The sequence below is a fragment of the Orycteropus afer genome, unplaced genomic scaffold (genome assembly GCF_000298275.1).
Source record: "Orycteropus afer afer isolate SDZICR_OR568_19922 unplaced genomic scaffold, OryAfe1.0 scaffold00021, whole genome shotgun sequence".
In the NCBI taxonomy this organism is placed as follows: Eukaryota; Metazoa; Chordata; class Mammalia; order Tubulidentata; family Orycteropodidae; genus Orycteropus; species Orycteropus afer.
This window is the reverse complement of record NW_006921608.1, coordinates 8,317,934-8,343,893: the sequence shown is the minus strand read 5'-3', so window position 1 is coordinate 8,343,893 and position 25,960 is coordinate 8,317,934. Positions and strand designations below refer to the sequence as shown.

Sequence of the window (25,960 nt, the reverse complement as noted above, 5' to 3'; positions counted from 1 at the left end):
TGCATAGGTCTGGTTTGCCTGTTATGATTGGACTCAGTGGCAATGGGCTTTGGGTATTGGTGACTTAATTCTGTAACCATCCTTAACTAAGTTCCATCAAAAATGAAAGGATCATGTCTGTTTTGCAGTCATTGCTGATCAAATGTCACTATACATATTGATTTAGAATATCAACATTTAAAAATGATTGCATCAAAAAAGTTAACATTCTGAAAATATCTCTGTCACAGAATCTGGCCCTTATTATTGGGTCAAATTAAGGAATGAATAGTCTTGTGCCTCAGTTTCAGTGGCAGTGCCTTTGGGCTGCCTACCCCAAAAAGCAAGAGCCGTAAACTGAAACTCAAAGAACCACATACTGCGTGAGTTTCTAGCTGCCTACAGATTTTTAAATTCATTTATTTATTCTTTCTTCAAATGATTGAGTACCTACTATGTGTCAGTCTCAATTTTAGGTTTTGGAGATAAAGCAGTGAGCATGTCAAACAAAGTTTCTACCATTAAGATGTTCCCCTTAAATTATTGGAGAAGAGAATAATAAAGTAAAGAATAAATGATAAAATTTCAGACACTGACAAGCGCAAATAAGTTAAATAAATCACGAAATAGGAGAGACATTGTTCAGGAGAACAGAGGTAAACTGCTTTAAATGAAGTATTTAAATGGCAAGATATGTATATATATATATAAACACACACATACATACCATGTCTCTTCAGGTAAATACCATTTTCTATTTATTTTCTTTTAGATATTAGCTAAATGTTTATTTCAGTTCAACTTATATCTACTAAGTGTGCTGTACTAGGTGGTCATTGAGGATGCAAAGATAAATAAGACATATTTCCTATGTTGGAGGAGCTCCCTAGAATGAAGAATAAGAATATAATGATAACAAATAAAATACATCTGGTAGAAGTAGCCTACAGCCTGTCATTTACATAAAGTGTCTTAAGATTGTTACACATATTTAGAGCCAATTTTACAAAGAACAAGTAAGATTTTAGGAGTGCTGGGTAGGTGTTTAATCCAAAATATTTCTCCCACTGCCCGTCATAGTACTTTGTATTCTGCTATTATTCGCTAATGCCTTCATTATTTTAATAGTTTAAAGCTTTTAGATTTTCCAGAAAACCAAAGTAGAGATGTTCCTCAGGGACTTTCACTGAAGCTATTGTCACATACAAATCTTCATGCAGAGAAGTTAGGACCTGTGAGTGGACAAGATCAAGTGGGAAGAGGGGGATGCTGAAAGATAGGGTGGAGTCCTAGGTACCTTGCAAAGTTGACAGTCGAATACTCAGCCTTGAACTAGCCCCAGGTCCTTGCTAAATAATATTTCTTGCCACATATGTTGTAAATTTACTTTCTTAAATTATTTGGTATACCTAAATTGCTTAGAACAGTAACTGGCACAGTTATCATTATTATTATCTCGGGGCCGACTCGACGGCACATAACAACAACAACAACAAACTAATGTACTGTGATATTTTATATTTTCTACACATAGTATCCTGAAAACATAGTTATGCTCTGTATTTTCATCACACAATCTGAAAATTTTGGTTTTACATTTAAAATCAAACTAAACCTTGTCATGGTCATCACCTTGAACCAATTACTGAATAAATACAGTTTAGAAGTTTTTCAGATATTAGAAATCTTTAGTATTATTCGTGATTAAATAATTTGCGTGTGAAACTATAGGGTGGAAATAATAGGATTGGATTTCAGAATAAGTTTTTTCTGTAATGTCCTTTTTAAAAAAAAAATATGAAACATATACGTGTTTTATTCTGTGTGTAAAAATAACTGTACAAATATTTAGAATGTTTTTCTTTAGATCAGAGAACTCTTTAAAACCATTGGAATTTTTCAAGTTTCAGTGTTAAGAATATTCTACTGAGAGTCAGACCCTTGGGTCTTAAGCTCAATTCTGCTCCTAAACAGATTTTGCAAATCTTTACATTTCTTTGGACTTTAGTTTTCTCTTCTGTAAAATAAAGTGCTTTAAAAATATTTAACAAGAGAGATGTGTTTTTGGAGATGTGGCTAATAAAGTCTATAGTCTTAACTAGTTGCCCTCCCCCCGCCATTCCAGTTTACTGTATATGTTGTAATTGTTTTTGTTCATTTTTTGTTTGGGGGAACTTTTGTTTTTTAAATAGTAGTATTTTCCTTATGGGCTGACAGTGAATTATTCACTGTCAGGATTATAGACTAAACACTACCATACTTACTACCTATTTAAAAAGTCAGTTGGAAAGGTATACAGTGAAACAGAAGGGAAAATATTTTGTTCTTTTAAGCCTTAATGTATAGTCACCTATATCGTTACAAAGGAATCAAAAGTAATTTTTGTAGTCTTTGTAATGGATGTATTCTCTGCAAGCATTCTAGAACTTGGGTACCATTTAGGGTTATAGGGTGTGGGATAAGATGGAATACTAGTATCAATAGTCTTAATTTTAAATTTGATGCGTTTCTAGATGGAATGCACTTTGTATTGACATTTGTGGATATTTCCTAAATATTTCATTCCCTCACAATTTAGATGACTGACAATGTTTCTGAAATTAATTCAGGGACACTTTTAAATAGTAAAGGATTTATCATATACATATAAATGAGCAGGATGGGTATTTGTATTAAAGAAAATAAATGTTGAGAGCAAACAGGATGGACTTGAAAGAGGAAAGATGTGACCACTTAAGAGTATTTCGGTAGTGAAATATATGATGGCATGGACTAGACCAGATACTAGAATAAAAAAAAAGGAACACATTTAAGACTTCCCCTCCCCATTGAAATTTACAAGCTTTGGTGAATTGTTAAGTATTTGTAAACTGATACTTTCTAATTCCCTTTCCTAGTCTTTTCTTTCTTTACTGGAGGTCTTTCCTCCTATTTTGTTTTTGAACCTCTTTTTTTAATTGTTCTTTCATGGCTTCAATGACATCAGAGTTAAGAAAGAATGCTCCTCCATCGCAAGCCTTTTCGCAATTTTAAACTATTTTCAAGGCCATATCACTGCTGACTTAAAGTGCAATACTAAAGCTATCTTCTCTTTGTTTTTTAAAGTTATTTAATCATCAAAGGTGATACGGTACAGGAGAGAGAGTATAGGTGTTGGAACCTGGATTCAGGGCCAACCTTTACTGTGTACTTACAGTGTCACTTTAGGCAAAAGACACAACCATACTTAACCCAAATTTGTTCATCCAAGAAAAAGAAATCTTTTCATATTTACCTTGTTTCTCAGTATGCTACTTTGATAATCCAATGATTTGATGGTTGTGAATTTATCAGCTCTTCATTTTTCATCTTGCAAATATCATCATCTAGAAGTCCCTTCTACCTTCTATATGGTCAAATGTGATGCTATATGTTAAAACACATTGAAAAAATGTATATATAGAAACATTTTGCTAATATAGGAACTTGTACTCTTTCTAAATTATAGTGTGAATATAAGATTAGCTACATGCTATGATGAACACTGGTAGAAAAAATATATATTTACACTTCTTGGTAAAGCCGGTCTTGTCTCTAAGTTCAAATTTCCCCAGCAAATTAAAAAACAACTTAATAAATACTTCTTCTTGTCATATGAGGAGTTCTGGTGACATAGTAGTCAAAAGGTTGGCAGTTCGAGCCCACCAGCTGGTCCCTGGGAGCAAGATGAGGCATTCTGCTTCCATAAAGACTGACAGCCTTGGAAACCTTCCGGGGTAGTTTTGCCTTGGAAATCCTGTGGGGTATGGTTGCTATGAGCTGGAATTGCATGGATGGCAGTGGGTTTGGGTTGTTATATGAATTCAATTTTAATTCATTGAAATAAATGTTATGACTTTTAAAGTTGCTCAGTGTAGAACCATTTGAAAAGTTGACTCTTAATTTGTGTTCAGTCAAAAAATTATGTTAGTAAATCTCTTAAATCTGTTACTTTCATCCTTGCAGGCACCAACACTCTGGTATTGTCCTATTTTTCCTATCTGGTATCCTAATTGCTGCTCCTCCCTCCTTGCTATGTATCCTGCTTACCACTCTCTAAATCAATATTTCAGAAGTATTTATTTGATTAGGTTATTCTTTGCTTAAAAAATTTAAGGGTGTTCTACTGAGTACTGAATATGGTCTTATTCTTTAAATAAAGATCCTCCACTCTACTCTTCCAACTCTATTTATTTAGCCTTCTAATATTTATTGAGTGCATACTGTGTCCTGAATATTGTTCCATGTACTAGAGTCAAGGATGATGAAGACTTATAGTCTATTAAGAAAGTTATTATAAGGAAATTGTACCTCAATAACCTAAACAGTCCAGAGTCATCAGAAGTGAGAGTGACTCTAAATTTAGAGATGGAAATATCTTTAAAGATCTTCAAGACCAGCTTTCTCACTTCAGATATAACAAACCTGAAGACCAAAGAGGTAATGAAACTTGCCTACAGTTACATACCTAGGTAATGGAAGAACCGGTCCTCCGGAGCAGCTTTTTAGGCTCAGTTCAGTAACATATCTATTACCCTTTCTGTCATTCTTTGATAGCCTTGATCATTGCCACATGGGCTGTTATTTGCAAATTTATGTTATGTTAATACCGTGTATCTCCATTTACATTATAAGCTCCTGAAGGGTTGGATCTTTTCTGTTCCTACCATATAATAGATATCCAGTAAATATGTGCTAGTTTCACATGGTCAACACGAGTAACTCTAAACAATTTACTTTGACTAAATTTGTCAACTAAAAAAGGTGTTTAAAAATTAAACTTGCTATGTTTTAAGGTCTCTTTCCTCTACACCTCAGAAGATGCTGCCTGTCAATTCGCAAATAGACTGAATAATTCCCAAAACGATCCACTTCTACTTCTTCGCACTCTCTCTTGCTTTAAAAGGTAGCATGTTTTCTATTTTTGGAACATCACAAGCTTTATGGAATGGTGAAAGGTGAAAAACATTCTTAAATGACAAAGGCATGTGATTGTAGAAACTTTGATTTTAGGAATGGTGTTTGCAAAATCATATTATTGGCAGATTTAAAAAAAAAAAAAGCACGAGTAATTCAAAATAAACAAGTGCTTTATTATTAATTAACTTACTAGTTTCTCCATCATGGATAAATTAGTCTATTGCTTATTGTGTAACTACAGATTAACTTTGAAATAGATGATTCCTTTATTTTTATAACTAAAAAGGGCTTACTAGACTCTTGGGATTTATCAGACAATTTTTATATTCTTTTAAGTTTTTAAGCTTTCTGCTTCCATTAGCAGTTGATTGGAATATAGCCTCTTTATCTAGACTGCTTACCATTTGGAATCCTATATTGCATCTTTATCTAGATTGTTTATCAGTTAAAAATCCTATATTGCATCTTTGTCAGATTATTTTACCAATTGGAAAATCAGGGTTGTAAACTACTCATCCAAGTGCAACGTTAATACTTCTGGAACAAACCACTTGTTTCCCTGTAGTAGCTGATTCATCTTGTAGCGGTATACACTATATTATTAATAACATTTATTTCAGGTCTAGGAATTGGAAAACTTGTACAGTTAAGGCAGTAATTTCTGGTAGTATAATAAAAATAGTAATATATAAAAAATCACTTAGATTTATTACAACCAGTTTAAATCTGATAGATTTGTAAATCTATTGCTACAGTATTTAAAATCCTTTATTTATGTTGCAATATAATGTATTTTTTTTTTTTTTTTTTTTTTTTTTGATGATGGCTTTATCTTCCTGGTTATGCTTTGCTGAGTTTAATATTATAAACTGTGTTAGTATTCCACCACTTATGGCTAAACGTGGATAAGATGCCAAAGCATCATGTATGGCATGGAGAAACTTTATGGGAATTAAAATGTATGTAGATAATAACTATTTGACATACATAAATACTCCTTGACTCATGGAAACCCTGGCTAGTGCAAATGGTTAGGCACTTGGACTACTAGTGAAAGGTTGACAGTTCACACATACACTGAGACCTGGAGATCTGCTTTCACAAGGTCACAGTGTTGAAAATACGGAGCAGTCCTACTCTGCCATGACTTGAAATCAACTCTGCAGCAGTTAACAATACTTCTTGACTCATAGTATAGCTTTAGAAAAATATGAATTAAGAAAATAAGATGTATAATTTTTCATGTAAATAAAAACAAGACAAGTGACAAGATATAGCATTGTTTTTGAACATTATATAAAACAAGATTAAATGGTGAGTTTTATTAGTGTCTTTTGATGCCTGACTGCAAGACCCCACATGATCTGTATTTCCCCCATCCCCCATCCCATTACCTCTTCAGCCTGCTCTATGAGTTCCCCTTGTTCACAGTGAGCCCCTTGCTTTTTGGAACACATGATACTGCTCTCATCTAGGGCATCTGAGCATGCTGTGCCTCTTCCTGAAATGCTTCTCCCAGAATAGCCATATGGCTTGCTCCCTAACTCATGTAAGCTCTTTACTCAAACGTTGTCCTAAAACCCTGTCAAAAATTTCACCACCCCTGGACATTTCATTTCCTTCTTACCTACTTCATGTTTATCTCAGCACTTATCAGTAACTAGTTACAATATATTTTTCTTATCTTGCTTGTAATTTATGTCTCCTACTGAAATACAACCTTTATAAGAGCATGGACTTTTGTCTGTTTTGTTTGCTGTTAAATCCCTAGTGCCTAAGAATATCTGGATGATAGTCAGTATTGAATATACATATGCTGAATAAATGAATGTTATATCCCACTACAGATAATTCTAAATAATCTTCGATAAACCCATGGTAGTTCACAGTCAATGATGCCAAGCTATTTATTACTAAATATTTTTGTCTTTTTTAATCAAGATTTTTTATTGAAAATATATCTTACAGCATGTAAACTTTTCTGTTATTTAATGAAACTACTATTTATGGTAGTAAAATAAATAGGTATTTTATCTTATATGTAATTTATGCATTTCCTTTGACATGTATAAAAATGAAATATAAACATTTAATTTCAAGACACTAGAACTTAATGCTAGGAAAATGTTTATTTTAAAGTAACTTAATGTTATTTAACATCAACTAAGTACTAGTTTATCATTTTATTTGTAGCTCTCCTCCATTTATTTTATTGGAAATGAAATTTGAAATTCATTGGATGTAATTTTAGTGCTTTGGATTTTGAAATCTATAAAAAAAACCAAACCTGCAAATAATTTTACTTGCCTATATTAAAAATGTTAAATACATGTCACAAAGGTTTGTGAGGATTTAGAAAAACATTGAAAGGAAATTAGTTCCCTGAAGTATTATTAGGTTTTTGTTGTGCACATTATGTGATGTTTCTGACAAGCTCTGAATTTTTGTTTTTTGATTTATGCTAGAAGTTACATGGGAAGACCAGCAGAAAAAGGTGAATGGTACAGTAACTGATGACAAACCATTGCCGCAAAAGAAACAGCAGTCTGAGCCAGGTTTGTCAGGGTTTGGAAAACCACCTGAAAGCATGAGACTCTAGTGTTGCATTTCATGCTTTTACAGGAACGTGTGCTTGTTGTGACTCATTTTTCTCATCTTGGTGTCAACTTTCTGATTGAACAGCCCATGTAGATTAGATAGGTGAATATGTTATGTCAAACTTTGCTTAGAAAACTAGTTTTACATATTTTGGAAAACAGAACATTGGTCTTTCATTCTTTAGTTCTTTTTGAAGAAAAAATGGAATGATTCAAGCATAAACAATCATCTGCTTTGTATATTTGAATACCTTGTCCAAATTAAATGACTTAATAGAGAGGTGATAATTTCTTTAAAAAGTATTGTAGAAATCCCAATATATTATTTATCATTTGTTTTTGTAGTCCAGTCCTTATTTTTAATTGCAAATGTTATTGGGATATTTATAGCATAGAATGGTAACCATTTACTTGCCATTTCTGGAGTTTAAAAATATTGCCAACAACAACAACACAGAAGAGGGATCGCACAGTAAGTTAATTCAGTAGGAAGTCTCTTCCAACTGTTAATTCCACCAATCAATTGAAATGCATTGTTTTTTTTAATATTACTTTCTATTTCTTTTCTTTTTTGGAGTGATAGGATTACCCAAGTAGGAGGCAAAAATTTAAGCCATGAATAAAAGGAAAAAGACACAAAGTGCAGAGATAACACATCAACTTGAATAATCAATACTATTTTTTAATCAGAATTGGATGAGAATACGTTGAAAAATTGCACTGAAATTTTTAGAATTTAAATAGAGATTTTAAATTTGTCATAATTTAATTATATCTGTATGTGATTATATCATCATTAAAAATGCTCATTCTACAGTAGTGCTGTTAATACACTTTTGTGTGATGACTAATGTTACAGTTCTAAAACCTGTATTTTAAAATATGTCAATGTGTAAATTAAACTAAACTTACTTAAAAGTATCCATTGCTATACTCTGGTAGCATAGTGCGTAAGGCACTTGACTGCTAACCAGAAGGCTGGCGCTTCAAACCCACCAGCCACTCCTCAGAAGGAAGGTTGGGCAATCTACTTCCGTAGTGATACTGCCTCGGAAACCCAAGGAGGGGTCGCTATGAGTCGGGTCCGACTGGATGGCACACAACAACAACAACAACAAGCTATAGAGTACCCAAGACAGAACAGATGCCCTCATAAAGTTTACATTCTGAAAAAAATATGTAGCTTAAAAGATAAGTATATGAATAAGTTATCATTGTGGTAAGTGCTATTAAGGAGAAGAATAAAGTTCTTTGAGAAAAGTATCGTGATACATAAGTCCAGAGTGCAAGGAATGATACTATAGGACAAATAATCTACATGTTTTCTTTTGTTGTTGTGTGCCGTCGAGTCGGCCCCGACTCATAGCGACCCCTCCTTGGGTTTCCGAGGCAGTATCACTACGGAAGTAGGAATGCCCAACCTTCCTTCCGAGGAGTGGCTGGTGGGTTTGAACTGCCAGCCTTCTGGTTAGCAGTCAAGTGCCTTAGCCACTATGCTACCAGAGCTCCCATGTTTTCTTTTAGTAAATAATAAATACTTAAAATATAATAAAATAGAAGTTACATTGGGAATTTTAATACCTGCATAAAGTTGTGAGAAAAATATCTTACATATTTCTTTCAAATCTGCAATTAAGAATCACTTAGTTTATGGAAAAATAATTGGCTTAATATATTTAAGAATATTTTTAAAAACAATAAATATACATCTAATGTTTTATGTTATCATTTATATAACACAATTTATTGCTATAAAAATCTTTTCTTGCTAAACTGTGATATGGGCTATCCTCATTCATGAACTCTTCTTATCTTATTTGCCATCATATATGATTACATAAATATGTTTATGAACATATTTATGTAAATAAATTACATTGTATGTTGAAAGAGTGAAACTGTACAATCTATTGCTAAAAATAATTTTAGAACTCACAAACACAAAATTTTAAAAATCTTCATTGGATATTATTAATTAGTTTCCACTTATAATATACTATATGTATCTCTTATTATTTAAGCCTTCTGATGGCTTAAATAATAAAAAAGCTTAAAGTAACTCATAATTAACTTATAAACTAAGTATGTAATAGAGAAAAAATTATTAGAGTTTTTTAATTTCATGGTTTAAAATGTTTATAAATTTTTCTAGTTTGACAATTGTGCCATTTTCCTCTATACTAAGAAAACTGATCCTGGAAAATCAAACCCTAAATGTTATGAGTAAGTATGGAATATGCTGAGGCAGTAAAAGCAATGTTAAATTTGAGTGTTCCACAAATTTTTGTTGTTCCTAAAAGAAAGGTGGGATTTGTAAATTATCGATACTTTGGAATAATAAAATTTGAGGGAAGATGTGGGTTTTCAGGTGGGACTTACTACATTTCACCAACATGTTTATGACCTTGTACTTTACAGAAGATATATTTGACATCACCCTTTATTTTATATTACTTATATGATATTAATATTCTATTAATTATAATCAATAGTCAATACATAATTTTATACAATAAAATCTTTAAGATTATCTTCCATGAATTGTCAAAGATTCATCAGAGGATTATTGTGGTAGACTTGTGGCACTATAAAAAGTTTATAAGGACTTGAATCCAAACCTGAAGTGGAGAGTCAGCTATATATCACTGGCATATATTGTTATCATTTTCAAAAGTTTTGTGTGGAAGTCTATCAAAGTAAGCCTTATAATGCTTGGTAATTTTGCAACTTCTAAGATGTCTGGTCATAACAAAAGCCACTTAAAATTCTTATTAAATTCTAAATGGCATAATAAACTAGAAAATAAATGAACATTTATTTGGATGGACTTTAAAGCTAGTATCTGCAGTTTTTTTAACAGAAAAACCTTGACATCTCTGAATTAAGCTATCCTAAGAGGATCATTAGCAAAAAGGATGACTTAGTATTTCCAACTTGACAGCTGTACAGATGAAAATCACTGGGTAATATAAGGATGTTTATTATATTACTATCTTTGATGTGAACATTAAATAGAATACTGAGTGTGATTTTAAGCCACAGGTTTTATGGATAACATCTAGAGTAGATCACATAATGTCTTCCTGATGTACAATGTGGATTAGATTTTGTTTAGTCTGTAAAGTAACAAAAAGTTCTTAATGTTAATCGAGGGTAAATTAGCATGCATAATCTATTTTTCCAATGAGCAATCTGTTTACTGACCAGAATATGATGGTTTATAAAAATGTAGTTATTAAACATTTTAAACAATTGAATTTTATTAGTTTATTTTGTGAATTATTCTGGTAATTAGAAATGTATCTGAGAAAAGAGCACATTTTAGATAAAATCTCTCAAATTTTACCTAAATACATAGCATAAAATCTGGTGAAAAGCTAACATAAATTAGAAGTTCTTTAAGTTGACTGAACGTTTTGGAACTAATACAGAGAAACACTTAGAAAGACTAATCTTAGAATTTAAATGATTGAGAATCTACTTCAAGATAATTAGTATAATTCTAATTACTTTGTTCAATGACTAATTGATGCTGTCCAAAAGGTGATTATCAGTCATATACAGAGAGGGGGTGGGAGGGTGGGGAGCCTTTCCTTTCCCTTCACCCAAATCAGTGCTTGTCTCTCTACCTATCTAGCAGTGTTCCCTATTTGTACCTGAAAAGTATACTGAATATAGGAAATTCTTCAATGGGTGCGGGTGCCTTTATTGTTACTGTGCTGTTGTTAGGTGCTGTTGAACGGGTCTTCACTCAGAGCGACCCTGTGTACAACAGAATGAAAAGTGCTTGGTCCCGTGCCATCTTCACAGTTGTTTGAGACCCTTGTTGCAGCCACGGTGTCATCTCATGAAGGGTCTTCTTTTTTCCTGAACCTCTACTTTACCAAATATGATGTCTCCTATTGTAATTATCCTGAAGTCATGACAGTGCGCCTTACCTTACCGTTTCGTATGCAAAGACAAATCTGTGTTTTTCCATAAAGTGAAAGCAGTGAGACACAGTCTGCTTACGCTGTATTTTGGAAATTGAAAATGTTTCAAGTAACGATTTGTTTTGCTACTTATTTGAAAACCTTAATATGTATATATGCCCCTAGTTTTAGTATTATGTGATTTAATGAGTGTATTAATCTTTATATTTTTTTCCACATGGGAGTTAGTAAAAATAGTGGAGGTAGGATTTTTTTTTTTTTTTTAATTTTACCTTTGAAAGCATATTTTTAAAGTTTATCTTATGGAAAAGTAAATATGCAAAGAATTCGGTAGTGCATTTGTACTGTTTACATTTTCATTTTTTAATATCTTGACCTTTTTTATTGCTTTGGTTTCTCTATTCTGAATATGTTCATTTCTTAAAGTAGAAGCAATTTATTTTAGTCAAAATCAGTATTCTAATTAGATACTACTCTAATGGATCTAATTTGGAAAAAGAAGTCAGGAATGTGTCCTTGATAAATATTGCAATTTCAGAATTTCTGTGTATTTCTGGATTATTCTAGAGTAAGTGCATTTTACTCTTGATGGAAAAACATGGTGTGAGACAAATTAAAAAATGATATCTACCACAAAAATCAACCAATGGAATTTTGGAATCAAATACTACTAACACAAGCCAATATAACACTTTTTTTTAAACGAGCAGATTTTCCTTCAGATAAAGTGAAATTTCAGGATATATCATTTAAGTTGGTTCTCCTCTGAACAAAGAGAAGTTTATGAGATCAAATCTATACTTCAGTGACTGTCAGTTTTGTGATTAAAGAAGTGAGTATGCAACAGCTTGGGAATAATTGGAGTCAATGATTTTAAACTCCCTTGGTATATACTTAGTATTTTTTCCTTCTGCATTTAAAATTACATTATGTGCCAGATTTCAAGGATAGAATCAAAGGAAAATAGCACAACAAGAAAGAGGGAGAAGATATTTAAAGATAAACATTTTTTTGAAATTTTATTGAACTCTTAAAAATATCCAAATATTTTTTAAAAATTGTCTTGCTTAATTTAATAAGTAGAAATTATTGTATATGTTCAAAAATTCCTATGGTTGTTGATAAAATTATAGGAAGTGATAATTAGTTTGAAAGAATTAGTTCAAACCATTTGGAATGAGGAATTTTCAAAAAGAATTTTGTCATAGTAGAAAAGTTTTGGTTAATTGTTGACCTCGTAAACATTTTGATTTTTGTATTTTTGCTCTATGTTAATCTTTGTATTATTGAAGCTGCCTATGTTTATGCAGTTGCATACTTAGGCTTTTTTTTTTCTGAAGGTATCCCTCCGCCCACTCCCTTCAAAGGAAACAGTCTAAAACTCAATGACCTTTAAAGGCCCTCATAATATGATTTGCTTTTAATTATGTGTAGGTTCTAATATGCACTTAAAATCTTGAGTATTATCTGTTACACTGTGTTAGGAACCTTCTTAACAAAATGCTGGCTCCTATAAGATATGTTAACACACATAGAATTAAATCTGGGAACAGGCTCAAAAGTCTAACTTCTGTCAATGGTGATCAATGAGAACTTTAGCCACTACAAGTTTTCCAACAGATATCGTACAACCTTGGTGACAATGATATTTTTCGTAAACAAGCTACATGACTTTCTTTTAATAAAGTTGACTACAGATTATAATTTCTGTTGGAACTTAGACGTATTTGTTGAAATATAGTTAATATGTTATAGTGGCAAGGAGTGAAGCATTGCTTTGCACAAATATTTATAAAATTTTACATAAAAATTGACGTTGTATTAATTCTTATGAATTTACTTTTTTTCCCAAAATATGATTAATATGATTTTTAACTTTTAAGGACCAAAATACAAATTTAGTATATATGTTGAGTTATTTTCCTTGATTAAAAGCCCATCATTAATTTTTATAGTTAGCACATTGATGGTAATGTGAATTTTAAAATGCTTTAAAAAATAACTCAACCATAAGTGATGAAATAATGTTTGTGAGTTATTCATTATATTTTATAAATGTCGACTGTCAAGGGAAATTTGGGAAAATATTTCATTTCTCATTCATTATTTATATAATTGAATGAACAAAGATATATACATTTTCTTTATAATGTCTTTATATTTTCTAAGTCTAAAATAAAGATACAGCTATAGGTGTGACAATAATGGACAGCAATGGACATATATGAGAAAGTATACCTTTACTATTTTGTATCACTCTGAACTGGTTCCTGGTTAGATGTACAACTGGAATGAGTTCTCATTATGAGTTATGTGATTTTTTTATAAGTTTAGTTATGATCTATTTTTAATTGATCATATTCACATAAAAACAATGGGAAATGATGTAACGGTAGCTTTGCAGTTAGTTGTGAGATCATCACCCTGTAAGTCATATAAGGAGCCCTGGTGGAGCAGTGGTTAAGCACTCAGATAATAACTGAAAGGTTGGCAGTTCATACCCAGCAGCCTCTCCATGGGAGAGAGATGTGGCAGTCTACTTCCATAAAGTTGTACCAGTTTGTAAACTCTATGGGGCAGTTCTCTGTCCTACAGGCCACTATAGTTGGAATTGACTTGACAGCAGTGGGTTTGGTTTTGGAATAAGTAGTATATGGAGTCCTGGGTGGCACAAATGATACCTAACATAAATTTTGCATTATTTTCTTTAAAAATTTTTAAAACTTACTTGTACTAAGATAACCATTACCATATTTTCTTACAGGAATGAAAGCATTAGCAATTTACCTGGACAGTTGTAGAATGTGTTTCTTTTTTAAAAGGTCTCTAAGTACTCCAATAAAAGTGTCCAATTTGGGTGTCACCGTAAGAGTTCTTTTGTTTCTTCCTTGTTTTGACTTTTTATTTCACTTGTTTTTATTGGGTCAGATAGCAAGCATCTAGTACAAAGACAGTTGACCAGGTAATCAGGAGACCTTTGTTCTGTTTCTGGTTCTTCCACTGAACTTGTTTTGTGACCTTGTGTAAGTCAGTTGAACTCTATGTGCCCCAGTTATTCACTGTAATAAATTTTTGAATAGAATGAGAAGATTTGTGAATGTTTTGAATCTATAATTTTAAAAACACTGCATCAGTGACATTATAAAATAATCCAACATAACAGGAAAATAATAAGTAGAACAAGAAGCTTCATTTGTTTATGTAGTTTTATGTTTTCTGCAGAAATTAGTGTTTTTTAACCAATTATTTCATCCAGTACACACCAATTTCATTTGAATATATTGGGAAATTATTTCAATTGTATGGCACATGTATGTAGGGAAATTTTGCATGCAAAAAGTGACAAGCTGTGATACCACTCAAAATTAACCCAAGTTATTAATGTATCTGTGATTTTTCTGTACCTGTCACTTTGGGAAATGGGTGGACAGGGAATGAAAAGAAATATGGCATATCTTGTTTTCATGGATGTCAGTACATTTCAGGAGAGTGTGAGAACATTTCCTAGTGGTCAGTCCTATCTGCCGCCTCTGCTTTAGAATACTTGTGATGAGATTTAGTGTTGGATTTTGAATAGGTTAGTGATGTGCTCATAATAGTGTGGTAAAAACAGCATCATTAAATTTCAAAATGTGCCATTCCTTCTCCAGCCCTCTGTAACGTATAGTAGGATATCTTTCTTTTTTTCCTAAGGAGGGAAAAAAAAAATGTTTCGAGCATCTTAACATTTTGTTCTAAAAGAAGGTATTCATTTTCTCACTGTTCAGATAAAGAGATGAATCTGTTAGGGTAAATATTCTTCTCAAGAGTTATAATTTCAACATATTGACTTATGTTGTTGTGGTTATGTGCCATCCACTTAGACCTGACTCATAGCGACCTCTCCTTGGGTTTCCGAGGTAGATTGCCCAATCTTCCTTCCTTCCGAGGAGTGGCTGGTGGGTTGACTATGCCCTCTGTATTTGGATATAATTTGTTTATGTGTAAATCATTCTGGAACCATGATACACTTACTGCAGAACTGGATTTGGTGTTTTGATATAAGAATTTTGTGGTACTTATTTCAAAGCTGAGTAGGTCTTTAAAATAGGAGGTTTTGGTATTGTTTTGTATTGCTATCTGTACTAATCATACTAGTGCTGATTCATTGTAAGAAATTTTTTCTTACAATGCTGAGTTTAGCCAACATTTTCCTTGTTTCAAACCACTGTATAAAATGGTTTTTGAAATTTTCTACTAGCTAAGGAAGAAAGAAGTGTTTCCAATCAGTGTGCCATACATATTATGGTAGATGGTGGGTTGGGATGGTTAAATTTGAATGAAAACTTTAATAACATGTACTGTGGTGTTTATAAGACAGTTCTGAAAAATAGGCATTGTTAGGTAATATGATCAAAGAAAATGTGTCTAAAAGGTTAGTTTAACTTTTCTATTTTGAAATAAAGTCATGTATTTTGACAATAAACTCATATGTTTTGGCTATTCTCTTTATAAAGAGTTATGTTTGTATTCTGTATAATATTTCATGGTAATATTTTGCTGTATCGAAGTGATTACTGGAAGACTGGTCTCACCACCATACTTTATGTTCCTGTGTGTGTGTGCTGATTAATTCAGAAATTTAAAAGGTGTAGAAAGCTATTGGAACGTTATTTATTGCTCTTTTAATGATGACTCAAATTCTTTTCTTTAGATAATAATTAAAAATTCAAAAAATCATTTTCACAGATTGGCTTGACTGAGCTACGTCTTGAACAGTATGACCCGACAAGGAACGTTGTCTTTACTAATGGTGTCTTTCTTCAGCATCAGTGCTCAGAATTGGCTGTACACAAATAACTGTAAACCTTTGAACCCTCTTTATTTCATCACTAACTTTATTCTTCTGATTCTGCTAACCTATTGTAGCTTGGCCAGTTCACCATCAGTTCTTGCTTATTCTTTTCTTTGGTGGTATGCATTTGATTCTATCTTCCCAACAATTGTACACAGGATTCTTTCTCAAAATGGGTCATGGCCCGCTTCTTCAATGCCACTTTTTACCTTTTGGGTACATCCACTCACACCCATCTCCTTTGTCTATGTCTGTCCATTACACGATGTGACCACAGAAGAAGTGGACTCCCCAAGGAGAAGATATTCAGGTCTGTCTCTTCTACTGCTTTTCTTTGTTGTGTTTTCATTTACCTAACTAGTCTTAAAATATTTTACCATTTTTTTATTCATTTCATAATTTTTCATTCTCTAATATAGGAAAGTATTAAATCTTGCTGATTCATTGTAAGATACAATATCTTGTAGATATTTGTATAGTCAAATTTTAACAGCAACTGCTTCAATTTGATGGATTATAATAAAATGATTGTATGTGGGATGTGTGTGTGTGGATGCACACACAGATTTCTCCAATTTGTTTTAGGCCTAAGCCTGTTTTTGGCTTTTTTACATAATTCTGAAAGTACTTTATTTCTCTCATGAGTTCAGCAGTGTGCTGGACTGTGGGGAATACCAAAGATCTATTAGACATGGTATGTGCCCTAAAGAAACTGGATCACTGAAGTGTTCGGATGTCAGAAACATGTTATATTTACTAGCAATATGGATGATTTTAGTGATAGATTCTACAAGGCTATGAAGTTGAATAAAATCTTTTTCAGTTAGGTGACCTAGAATGGCTTAATGAAGAGGTAAAACTTGAACTGAAATTTGAACATTCATTCAACACACATTTGTTACCATGCCTGCTGTAAGGTCCTGTTCTAAGTGCTGGAAATAATAGAGCACTCAGAATAACTTCCTACCCTTCAAGTACTTTACCTAGTGTGAGTCTGACAAGTAAATGCAATAATATAAGTACTATGAGAGGGATACATACATACATATGTATGTGTATGTATGATACAATGGAGACACAATAAAATTCATTATTTTTTTATTATTTTAATTAAATAAAAAGCTATACGTGCATCAAGTCAAAGAACTAAAGTATCAGTTGAGACAATTGATACATAAGTTATTTAAAGATGTAAAATCGTAAGACTTAGTCTTTGTATATTATCAATAAAGGAAAAGAAGACTAAGAAAATAATCTCACGTGACTGTGGTAGTAGTACCTTTTATTAAGTTAGAGAATTTAGGCTGAACGAGTTCTAGAGTACAGATAAAGAGCTTAGTTGGTGATGAGTTTGAGTTTCCTTTGGAACATTTGGGTTTAGATATCTAATGCAGGTAATAGGATATATGATTATGGAACTTAGAAAGGAAGTCCGGTCTACTGGTAGAGGGTCAAGTATTGGGATTTAAATGAAGCCATTGGAATGAATCCAGTTGCCAGGAGCACATGCAGAGTCACCAGCGTTTTTTCCACATGTAAGGGGTGAGTGAAAGAACAAAAGCCAGAAAACAGTGCTGAAGGAACTGTTTAAAGACAGCACAACAACTAGAAGAGAATTCAAGAAAGCAGAGTTTCAAGAAGGGTATAGTTAACAGAGGCGAATGTAAGAGAAAGACAAATATGTTGTTAGATGACAAAACTAATTAGTAAAGGTTTTTGCCTAATTGGTTTCAGTGAAGTGGTGGAAGCCTGAAATAGAGAGTTGGAAGAATGGAAAAGACGAAAATGAAAATGGTCAATAGGGGCTAGGCTTCCTGATGACTCGAGGAAATTATAAATTTAAGAATAACCACTATGGGGAATGGGAGAGGAAGCTCACCAAGGAGATGGTGAATGATGACTGTTTAAAGTGAAGACCCTCAATCTGCAATGACACACTAAAATTGTGCGATTGGCTCAATAGCAGCCATCAGATGTAATTACTTGGATCTAAGATTGAAAGCTTGTGGGCAAATATAGTAGAAAAAAGAATAGAATGAAAATGTTGAAGAAAATTGGTTAATGTTATGTCCAGGATGGACTGGGAGGATGTTCACTCATTGTGGTAAGTCATGATCATATGTGAAGTTTTTGATAGACTGGAGGAAAAGGTACAAGGAAAGAAATGAAATTTGGAATATTGAAGACATCGTGGTAGCAAATGGATATAGAGTTGAAAGAATAGCAGATTATTAACAGAGTGATTTAATACTGTTTATAATTTTCAGATGTTAGATAATTCCAAAAGATGTAAAGATGTAGGGTTTGGCCCTGAGGGTGGGTTTCTGAGATACAGAGCATGGATTAAGGTTTGGGAAGGCAAAGAAAGCAGTAAGCTTTACTGCTACACATTTTATATTGACATTGAAGTCATTGAGGGTGATGGCATGAGATTGGTTGATAATGCGTGAAGAAAATTAGGGAAGTAGGTGATAGCAGTAAGGAAGTGTAATGATATGATCATAAAGAAATGGAGTTTTATTTGAGGTTAAAGTAGAAGCATCAATGCATAGCTAGAATGCTGATACCACTTCCAAGCTTCTATAGTGTATGAAGCGTAGAATATTGAACAATTCCACCTCAAAATGTTTCTGGGGATGATGATATTCTTGAAAAGGGTCAACTATCCATTAAAGCTAAAAGGTGAAATGAGCGTTCTGTGATGAGACTGAGGATGTATAGTATTTAAGTCCAAGAAATAGGATTTCAGAATCTACAATGGAAAGATTAAGATGACCCTAAGCAATTATAAGGAGCCCTGGTAGTGTAGTGCCTAAGGCACTTGACTGCTATCCAGAAGGCTGGCAGTTCAAACCCACCAGCCACTCCTCAGAAGGAAAGTTGGGCAATCTACTTCTGTACTGATACCGCCTCGGAAACCCAAGGAGGGGTCGCTAGGAGTATGGTCTGACTCGGCAGCACACAACAACAACAACAAAGCGATTGTAGGGAGCTCTCCTGGCATAGTGCCTACAGCATTTAACTGCTAACCAGAAGACTGGCAGTTCAAACCCACCAGCCACTCCTTGGAAGGAAGATTGGGCAATCTATTTCCTTAGAGATACTACCTTGGAAACCCAAGGAGGGGTTACTGTGAGTCAAATCGACTCCACAGCAGTGAGTTTGATTTGGTTTTTAAGCAATTGTAAGAAGAAATAGAAGACACTCAGGCTAACTAGGGTCGACAGTACAGATTGGGAAATGTTAATAAAAGAATGGGCGCTGGAGAAAGGGAAGTATTAATTATAATTTAGTAGTAGAGGGGGGATAACAAGTTTAAGCTAGGCTCAGAGGAGGGACCAAATTCAGCAGGTTACACAAAGGAGTCTCAATGAAATGCATAAAGACGAAGGAAAGGATTTGTTTGAGGGGTGAGTTTGAAGAATTTGAAGAGAAAAAGATTAATAATAGAAGCAAACTTGGCTGAGAAAGAGGAGAAGTGGTATCTAGGATATAGGTGGAATACTTAAATTTAGAGAGGGAAGAGAACATTTTAATTTCTAAAGATACTTAGATTTTAAATTGCTTTTCATTGTTACTTTTAATTCATTAAACATAATTTTTTTAACATAATCTTCAAAAACTGCAGCTGTAGTTATAAATCTATAGCACTTCCTTCCTCTTTTTAGTGGGAGCTGAAGTCTGAGCTTTCTGACCTGAGCAAAGTTTCAATTGTAGGTCTCTAATACAACAACTTAGTCTATAATAGTCTGTAATAAAAGGCTCTAAGTTCAGGATTCCACTAACCCATCTAAACCTAGGGATAAAATGAAAACTAGTGCCTTCTGTTCCAAAGAAAATAAGAATAAAGAGAAATTAATAGGGATGCTAATAAGGAGAGAAAAAAGGAAAACAAGTTTAGAAAAGAAAGCAGGGAAATTTGTGACCAAAATACAGAATAATAAAAGTAAAATGAAATTAGGCTTCTAAAAATGACTGGAGTATATGGCCAATAAAATGTAATTGCTGCATTAACGTATCACTACATATCTAATGAATATGTAAGTTAGTGTTTTATCATTGTTATTATCAACAGTACCTATTTATACTTCAACCCAGAATGTGAAAGGAAAATAATTTCGTAAGTCATAATCATTACCCTCACACATTGGGTTGAAGTGTGTGTTTATGTGCTAAGTAAGCCACAATAATCAGACCTTCATTTGTATGAATGGATCCAAGTATAGTCACTGCAATGTAGTTGTACATAATGAAGGAACAGAACTGCTAATACGTTTCCAAAGCATCAAATAACCATCATTTTTAGCCCATAGAAATCATGATCAAGTTTCTTTTTAATGAAGCATGTTCATTCCAATTTACACATGTTCTCCTTATGAAATTTCATTTGACAATTTTATTTTGTTAGATACTTATAAAACAAATCTAGAAAACATTTGAAATGGAGCTAACAAGAGAAAAGTATATTTAAAATACTGTTTGTCTAAATTACATAAAATTAATATCTGCTCATGTATTTAAATTCACATTCCAATTACAGACTTTTCAAAATAATTCCAGACCTGGTCAAAAGCATCTGGCAATTTTAGTGCTTATGTAACATATCAATTCTATTCATAAGGAGATTTAAAAGTCAAAAGGTGATTTACCAGCCGCATTTCTTACTGATTTCTTAGACTAATGTAGGTTGTGTGCTATCTCAAAAGTTTCAGGAAATGTGTAAGAATATTACAATTTCTGACTTGTTCACTAGACTACAAGGTATTGCTGTTAATTTGAAAAGTTTAACAAAAAAATTCAAGTTTAATAGATTTAAAAGGTTTCCAAATAAAATATCATTGAAAATGAGTAATATATATTTTGCAATTACTATTGTTATTAAATTATTACTGTTAGGGTTAGCTAAGGGAATTTTTTTCAAAATTAATACAATTACAATATTATTTCTAGCTGGAAAAGAGTCCCTCTTTTATTTGATTTCTCTGATGATTTGAAGGGCAGCCCATTGGTACGTATCATTGTAAACTTGCGTGTCAGTCCTTGTCAGATTGTGCTTTGAATTATACATCCTTTCACTTGGCATTTCACTCTACTCGTGTTATGTTCTACTAGGCAAAGAGAAGGAGCATTCCTAGCAGGGGGAATTTAACATACATGTATGGATGTACACATGTAAACGCACATTTGTTCTGAAATTTTCCAAAATCTTTCAATTATCTATTTATTCATAGACTTCTGTTCAATGTTATTATTACACATTCTACTCATTTTCCGATGTTCTCTGTGCATTGATTATATCCTGTATTTTAGGGACTCAATATTATTTCTCTTGAAAACCATAACCCTAGTACACTGAAATCTTAACTGGAAAATGCAAATCCCTCAGTGCGTAAGAAGGCATAAGGTGCCAACTGTGTGTGCAGTACTATGCTAGATTCCTTAGATTTATTTAACTAAACAAAATCTCAAATTGAGAAAAGAAAAAAATATATACATATATACACTTATGTAAGCACTTTACATTATCAATGATAGCACCTATTGATAAAGTGTAATAATTAGCTTTATTTTCTAAAGCTTCTCACTGCCATGGAGTCAGATCCGACTCATGGTGACCCCTCCTTGGGTTTCTGAGGTGGTATCTCTACGGAAGTAGATTACCCAGTCTTCCTTCCAAGGAGTGGCTGATGGGTTTGAACCAGCAGCCTTCTGTTATAGCAGTCAAATGCTTTAGGCACCACCAGACCTCCCTTCTAAAGCTGATAAATATGCAAATACAAGAAAATACAAGAAAAAAATAAGAATTAAGAAAGTTCTTGAAACTTGAAATAGTGGGAATAAGTAACTCTGGTCTTGAGAATTTTTCCTTATGTGGGTGATGTGAAGGAAATTGGAAAGGTTATTGGATTAGGGAGCAAGAGACTTAGTGTTAGGCATAGTCCTGCTGCCGAGTTACGTGACCCTAGACACATAATTTAACATTTTAGTCTTCATCTATCTCCTATTTAAAATGAGGGTTTGGAATACATTGTTTTTACCTTTATGGATAGAAAACATCATACACATTGAATATACATCCTGAATTTGACATGTTAATCCTAAATACTATAACATTCCATTTTACTTAGGCCCGCCATCCACCTTAACTCTCTTTCCTAAATATTTCAACTATTAGGCAAAATAATTTTCTCCTGTGAGAAATGTTAGTCTCAGAAGCAATAGAAAATCACTGACTTTGGCATTGGACTGGCTGCTCAGTTGCACCATTTATTTGCTTTGTGATCTTGAGTGAGTTACTCTCTGTGCCCCATGTACCTCATCTATAAAATGGAGATCATAATAACCTCAAAGGGGTATTGTGAGGATTAAATGTGTTAATATGTAACATGTAAAGCATGCAAAAACAGCTTCTGGTACCTAGTAAATACTACATCAGTGATGCTATTATTTCATTTTTCATGAAAATAAATTTTAAAACATTTTCTCTTTTGAATCAGTTGTATTGAAGTCCACCCATTTTAATCTGTAGGCTTTGTTTTTTATGGTCTTATGTAATTGTTTTGGTTATATGCAATAGAAATATACAAGTTTGTGGTAGATAATGTTATACAAACCCATGTCTCAGAACTGCTGGGTGAGTGTGGCTTAGAGTTATCGTTTCTGAGGCAGCAGAGTTGGGTAGAAAGAGCAAGAGCATTGAAGTCTGATAGGCCTGAATTCCAACCCACATTCTGCCACTGAGAGGGATGTGACTTTGTGCTGGCTGCATAACATGTTCTATGGAACAAAATGAACTCAAGCTAGATTAAAGAGTCCACCATTTTAGTGACAGCATAGAGGAGCTTTCCTCTGAAAACACAAACCATGTCTGAGAATAAAATCAATAAAAGAAATTTTTAAAAGAGAGAGACCCGACTCTGAGGCAGTTGTAAATTTCAGAATATCAAGAATGTAAACAAAAGGCAAACAATAAGCTTGAGGCATCTAGGAAAGAGTATTAAGAGCCTTAATACCTAAATCTCTTACAAATAAGTGATATACTCTGTAAACCTCTACAGAAAAGTGGGCAAAACATGAACAGACATTTCACTAATCAAAAAATGTAAATTTACCCACTGCCATTGACTTGATCTCAACTCATAGTGACTTTTGTTGGGTTTCTGAGGTGGTAAATCTTTATGGAAGTAGATTGCCCTACCTTCCTTCCATGGAGTGGCTGGTGGTTTTGAATCGCCAACCTTCTGGTTAACAGTCAAATGCCTTAGACACTGTGTCACCAGAGTGCCTTAAATATGAAAATAGATATGAAAAATTATTTCAATCATAACCAAATAAAGGTGCATGCTCTTTTTAAAAGGAGATATCCTATACTCTGCCACTTTATTGAATGCTTCTATTAGTTCCAGTAACTTTCTTGTGGAATCTCTGGCATTTTCTATGTATAGGATTATATCATCTGCAGTTAGGGATTGTTTAATTTATTTCTTAGCAACTTGGATGCCTTCTATCTCTGGCTAGGAATTCCATTAATATTGATTAAGAGATGGTGTCTCTTTCTTGTTCTCAAGACCGGAATGCTTTTAATCTCTCTCTGTTGAGAATAATGTTGACTGTTGATTTTGTATATATGCCCTTGACTTGGTTGATTCTCTTCTATTCCTATTTTACTGTGAGTTTTTATCAGGAAACCATGTGGGATTTTATTAAATGCTTTCTGCATTGATTGAGATGATCATGCAGTTCTTTTCCTTAGTTTTATTTATGTGGTGAATTATGTTGATTGTTTTTCTAGTGTTGAATCACTCTTGGACCCCTGGTATGAATCCCACCTGATTGTGATGTGTTGTTTTTTGGTATGCTGTTGTATTCTGTTGGTTAGAATTTTGTTGAAAATTTTTGTGTCTATGTTCATGACGGATATTTGGTCTGTCATTGTTTTCTTATGGTATCTCTGCCTGGCTTTAGTATCTCAGGGTCATACGGCTTCATAGCATAGATTAGGGACGATTCTTTCCTTTTCTACATTCTGGAATAGTTAGAGTGGAATTGGTGTCAACTCTTCTCTGAATGTCTGATAGAACTCTCCAGTGAAGCTGTCTGCACCACAGGTTTTTTTAATTGGGAGTTTTTTAATGACAGTTTCATTTTCTTCCTCTGGTCTGTTTAGGTTTTCTACCTAAACAGTTTAGGTAGAGAGTGTCTCTAGAAATTTGTCCATTTCTTTTAGGTTTTCAAATTTGATAGAGTTCACTTTTTCAAAATATTCTGTAATGCTCTTCTTTAGTTTATTTCTGTTGTAACCTTGCCCATTTCATTTCTTATTTTGATTATGTGCATCTCCTCATTTTTTCCATTGTCACTTTGGCCAGTGGTTTGTCAATTTTATAGATTCTCTCAAAAAACCACCTTCTAGTTTTGTTGATTTTTTTTTCTGTTGTTCTTCGATTTCATGTATTTCTGCTTTGATCTGTATTATTTTCTTTCTTCTGGTAACCGTAGACTTCTTTTGTTGTTCCCTGTTTGTTCATGTTGTCAGTTTAAGTTATTGATTTTGGATCTTTATGGATGTGTGCATTTATTGCTATAAAGTTTCCTCAGAACATTGCTTTTGCTATGTCCCATAGGTCTTGGTATGTTCTGTCTTCATTCTCATTTGATTCTAAGAGTTTTAAAATTTCATTTTTAATTTCTTCTATGACCCAATAATTTCTAGTAAAGTGTTATTCAGTTTCCTTGTATTGTTCTTCTTTGCTCTCTTACTGCTTTCTAGTTTTATAGTGTTATGATCTAAGAAGATGCTTTGTATTATGTTGTTTTTTTTTTTTTTTTAATTTATTGAGGCTTTCTTTGTGGCCTAGAATATGGTCTATTCTGGAGAATGACCCATGTGCATTGGAGAAGAAGTGGAGTACTCACTATGTTGCTCTTGGGTAGAGTATACTATATATGTCTGTGAAGTCAAGTTGATTGATTGTATTATTTAGATCTTCTGTATCTTTATTGAGTTTCTTTCCAGTTGTTCTATTATCCAAAATAGTGTGTTAAAGTCTACTATTATTCTTGTGGATCTGTTTCTCTTTTCAATTTTAGTTTGTTTGTTTGTTTTTATAATTTGATGCTCTGTCATTGGGTAAGGAGGTCTGGTAGCATAGTGACCAAGGCATCTTACTGCTAATCAGAAGGTTGGTGGTTTAAACCCATCAGCCACTCCATGGAAGCAAGTCTGGGCAATCTACTTCCACAAAGATTTACTGCCTCAGAAACCCAATGGGGGTCGCTATGAGCTGGAATCAACTCAATGGCATTGGGGTTTTTTTGTTTTGTTTTGTTTTGTTTTGTCATTGGGTGCATAAATATTATTGTTGTGTCTTCTTGGTGGATTGACCCTTTAATTGTTAATAATACCCTTCTTTGTCTCTTATCATGGATTTTGACTTAAAGTCTCTTTTATCCAAAATTATTATGGCTGCTTCTGCTCTCTTTTGGATACTGTTTGCTTGATGCATTTTTTCCATCCTTTGATTTTTTTTATTTGTTTATTGGCTTTGTATGTAAGGTGTGTCACCTGTAGGCAACATATTGATGGGTCAGGTTATTGAGGTTTTTTTAATCCATTCTGGCATTCTCTGTTTCTCTACTGGTGCATTTAATCCATTTACATTATGATTAAAAATAGCTAT

General features: G+C 33.1%; 1 protein-coding gene across 1 annotated transcript in view; it reads left to right on the top strand.

Moving 5' to 3' along the window:
• Nucleotides 1-25,960, top strand: part of RIMS2 (regulating synaptic membrane exocytosis 2) — a 726,314-nt gene that overhangs the window by 519,259 nt on the left and 181,095 nt on the right. The window contains exon 22 of the mRNA XM_042783638.1: nt 16,558-16,590. Within this exon, the coding sequence (XP_042639572.1) occupies nt 16,558-16,590 (33 nt within the window). The remainder of the gene's footprint in view (nt 1-16,557; nt 16,591-25,960) is intronic.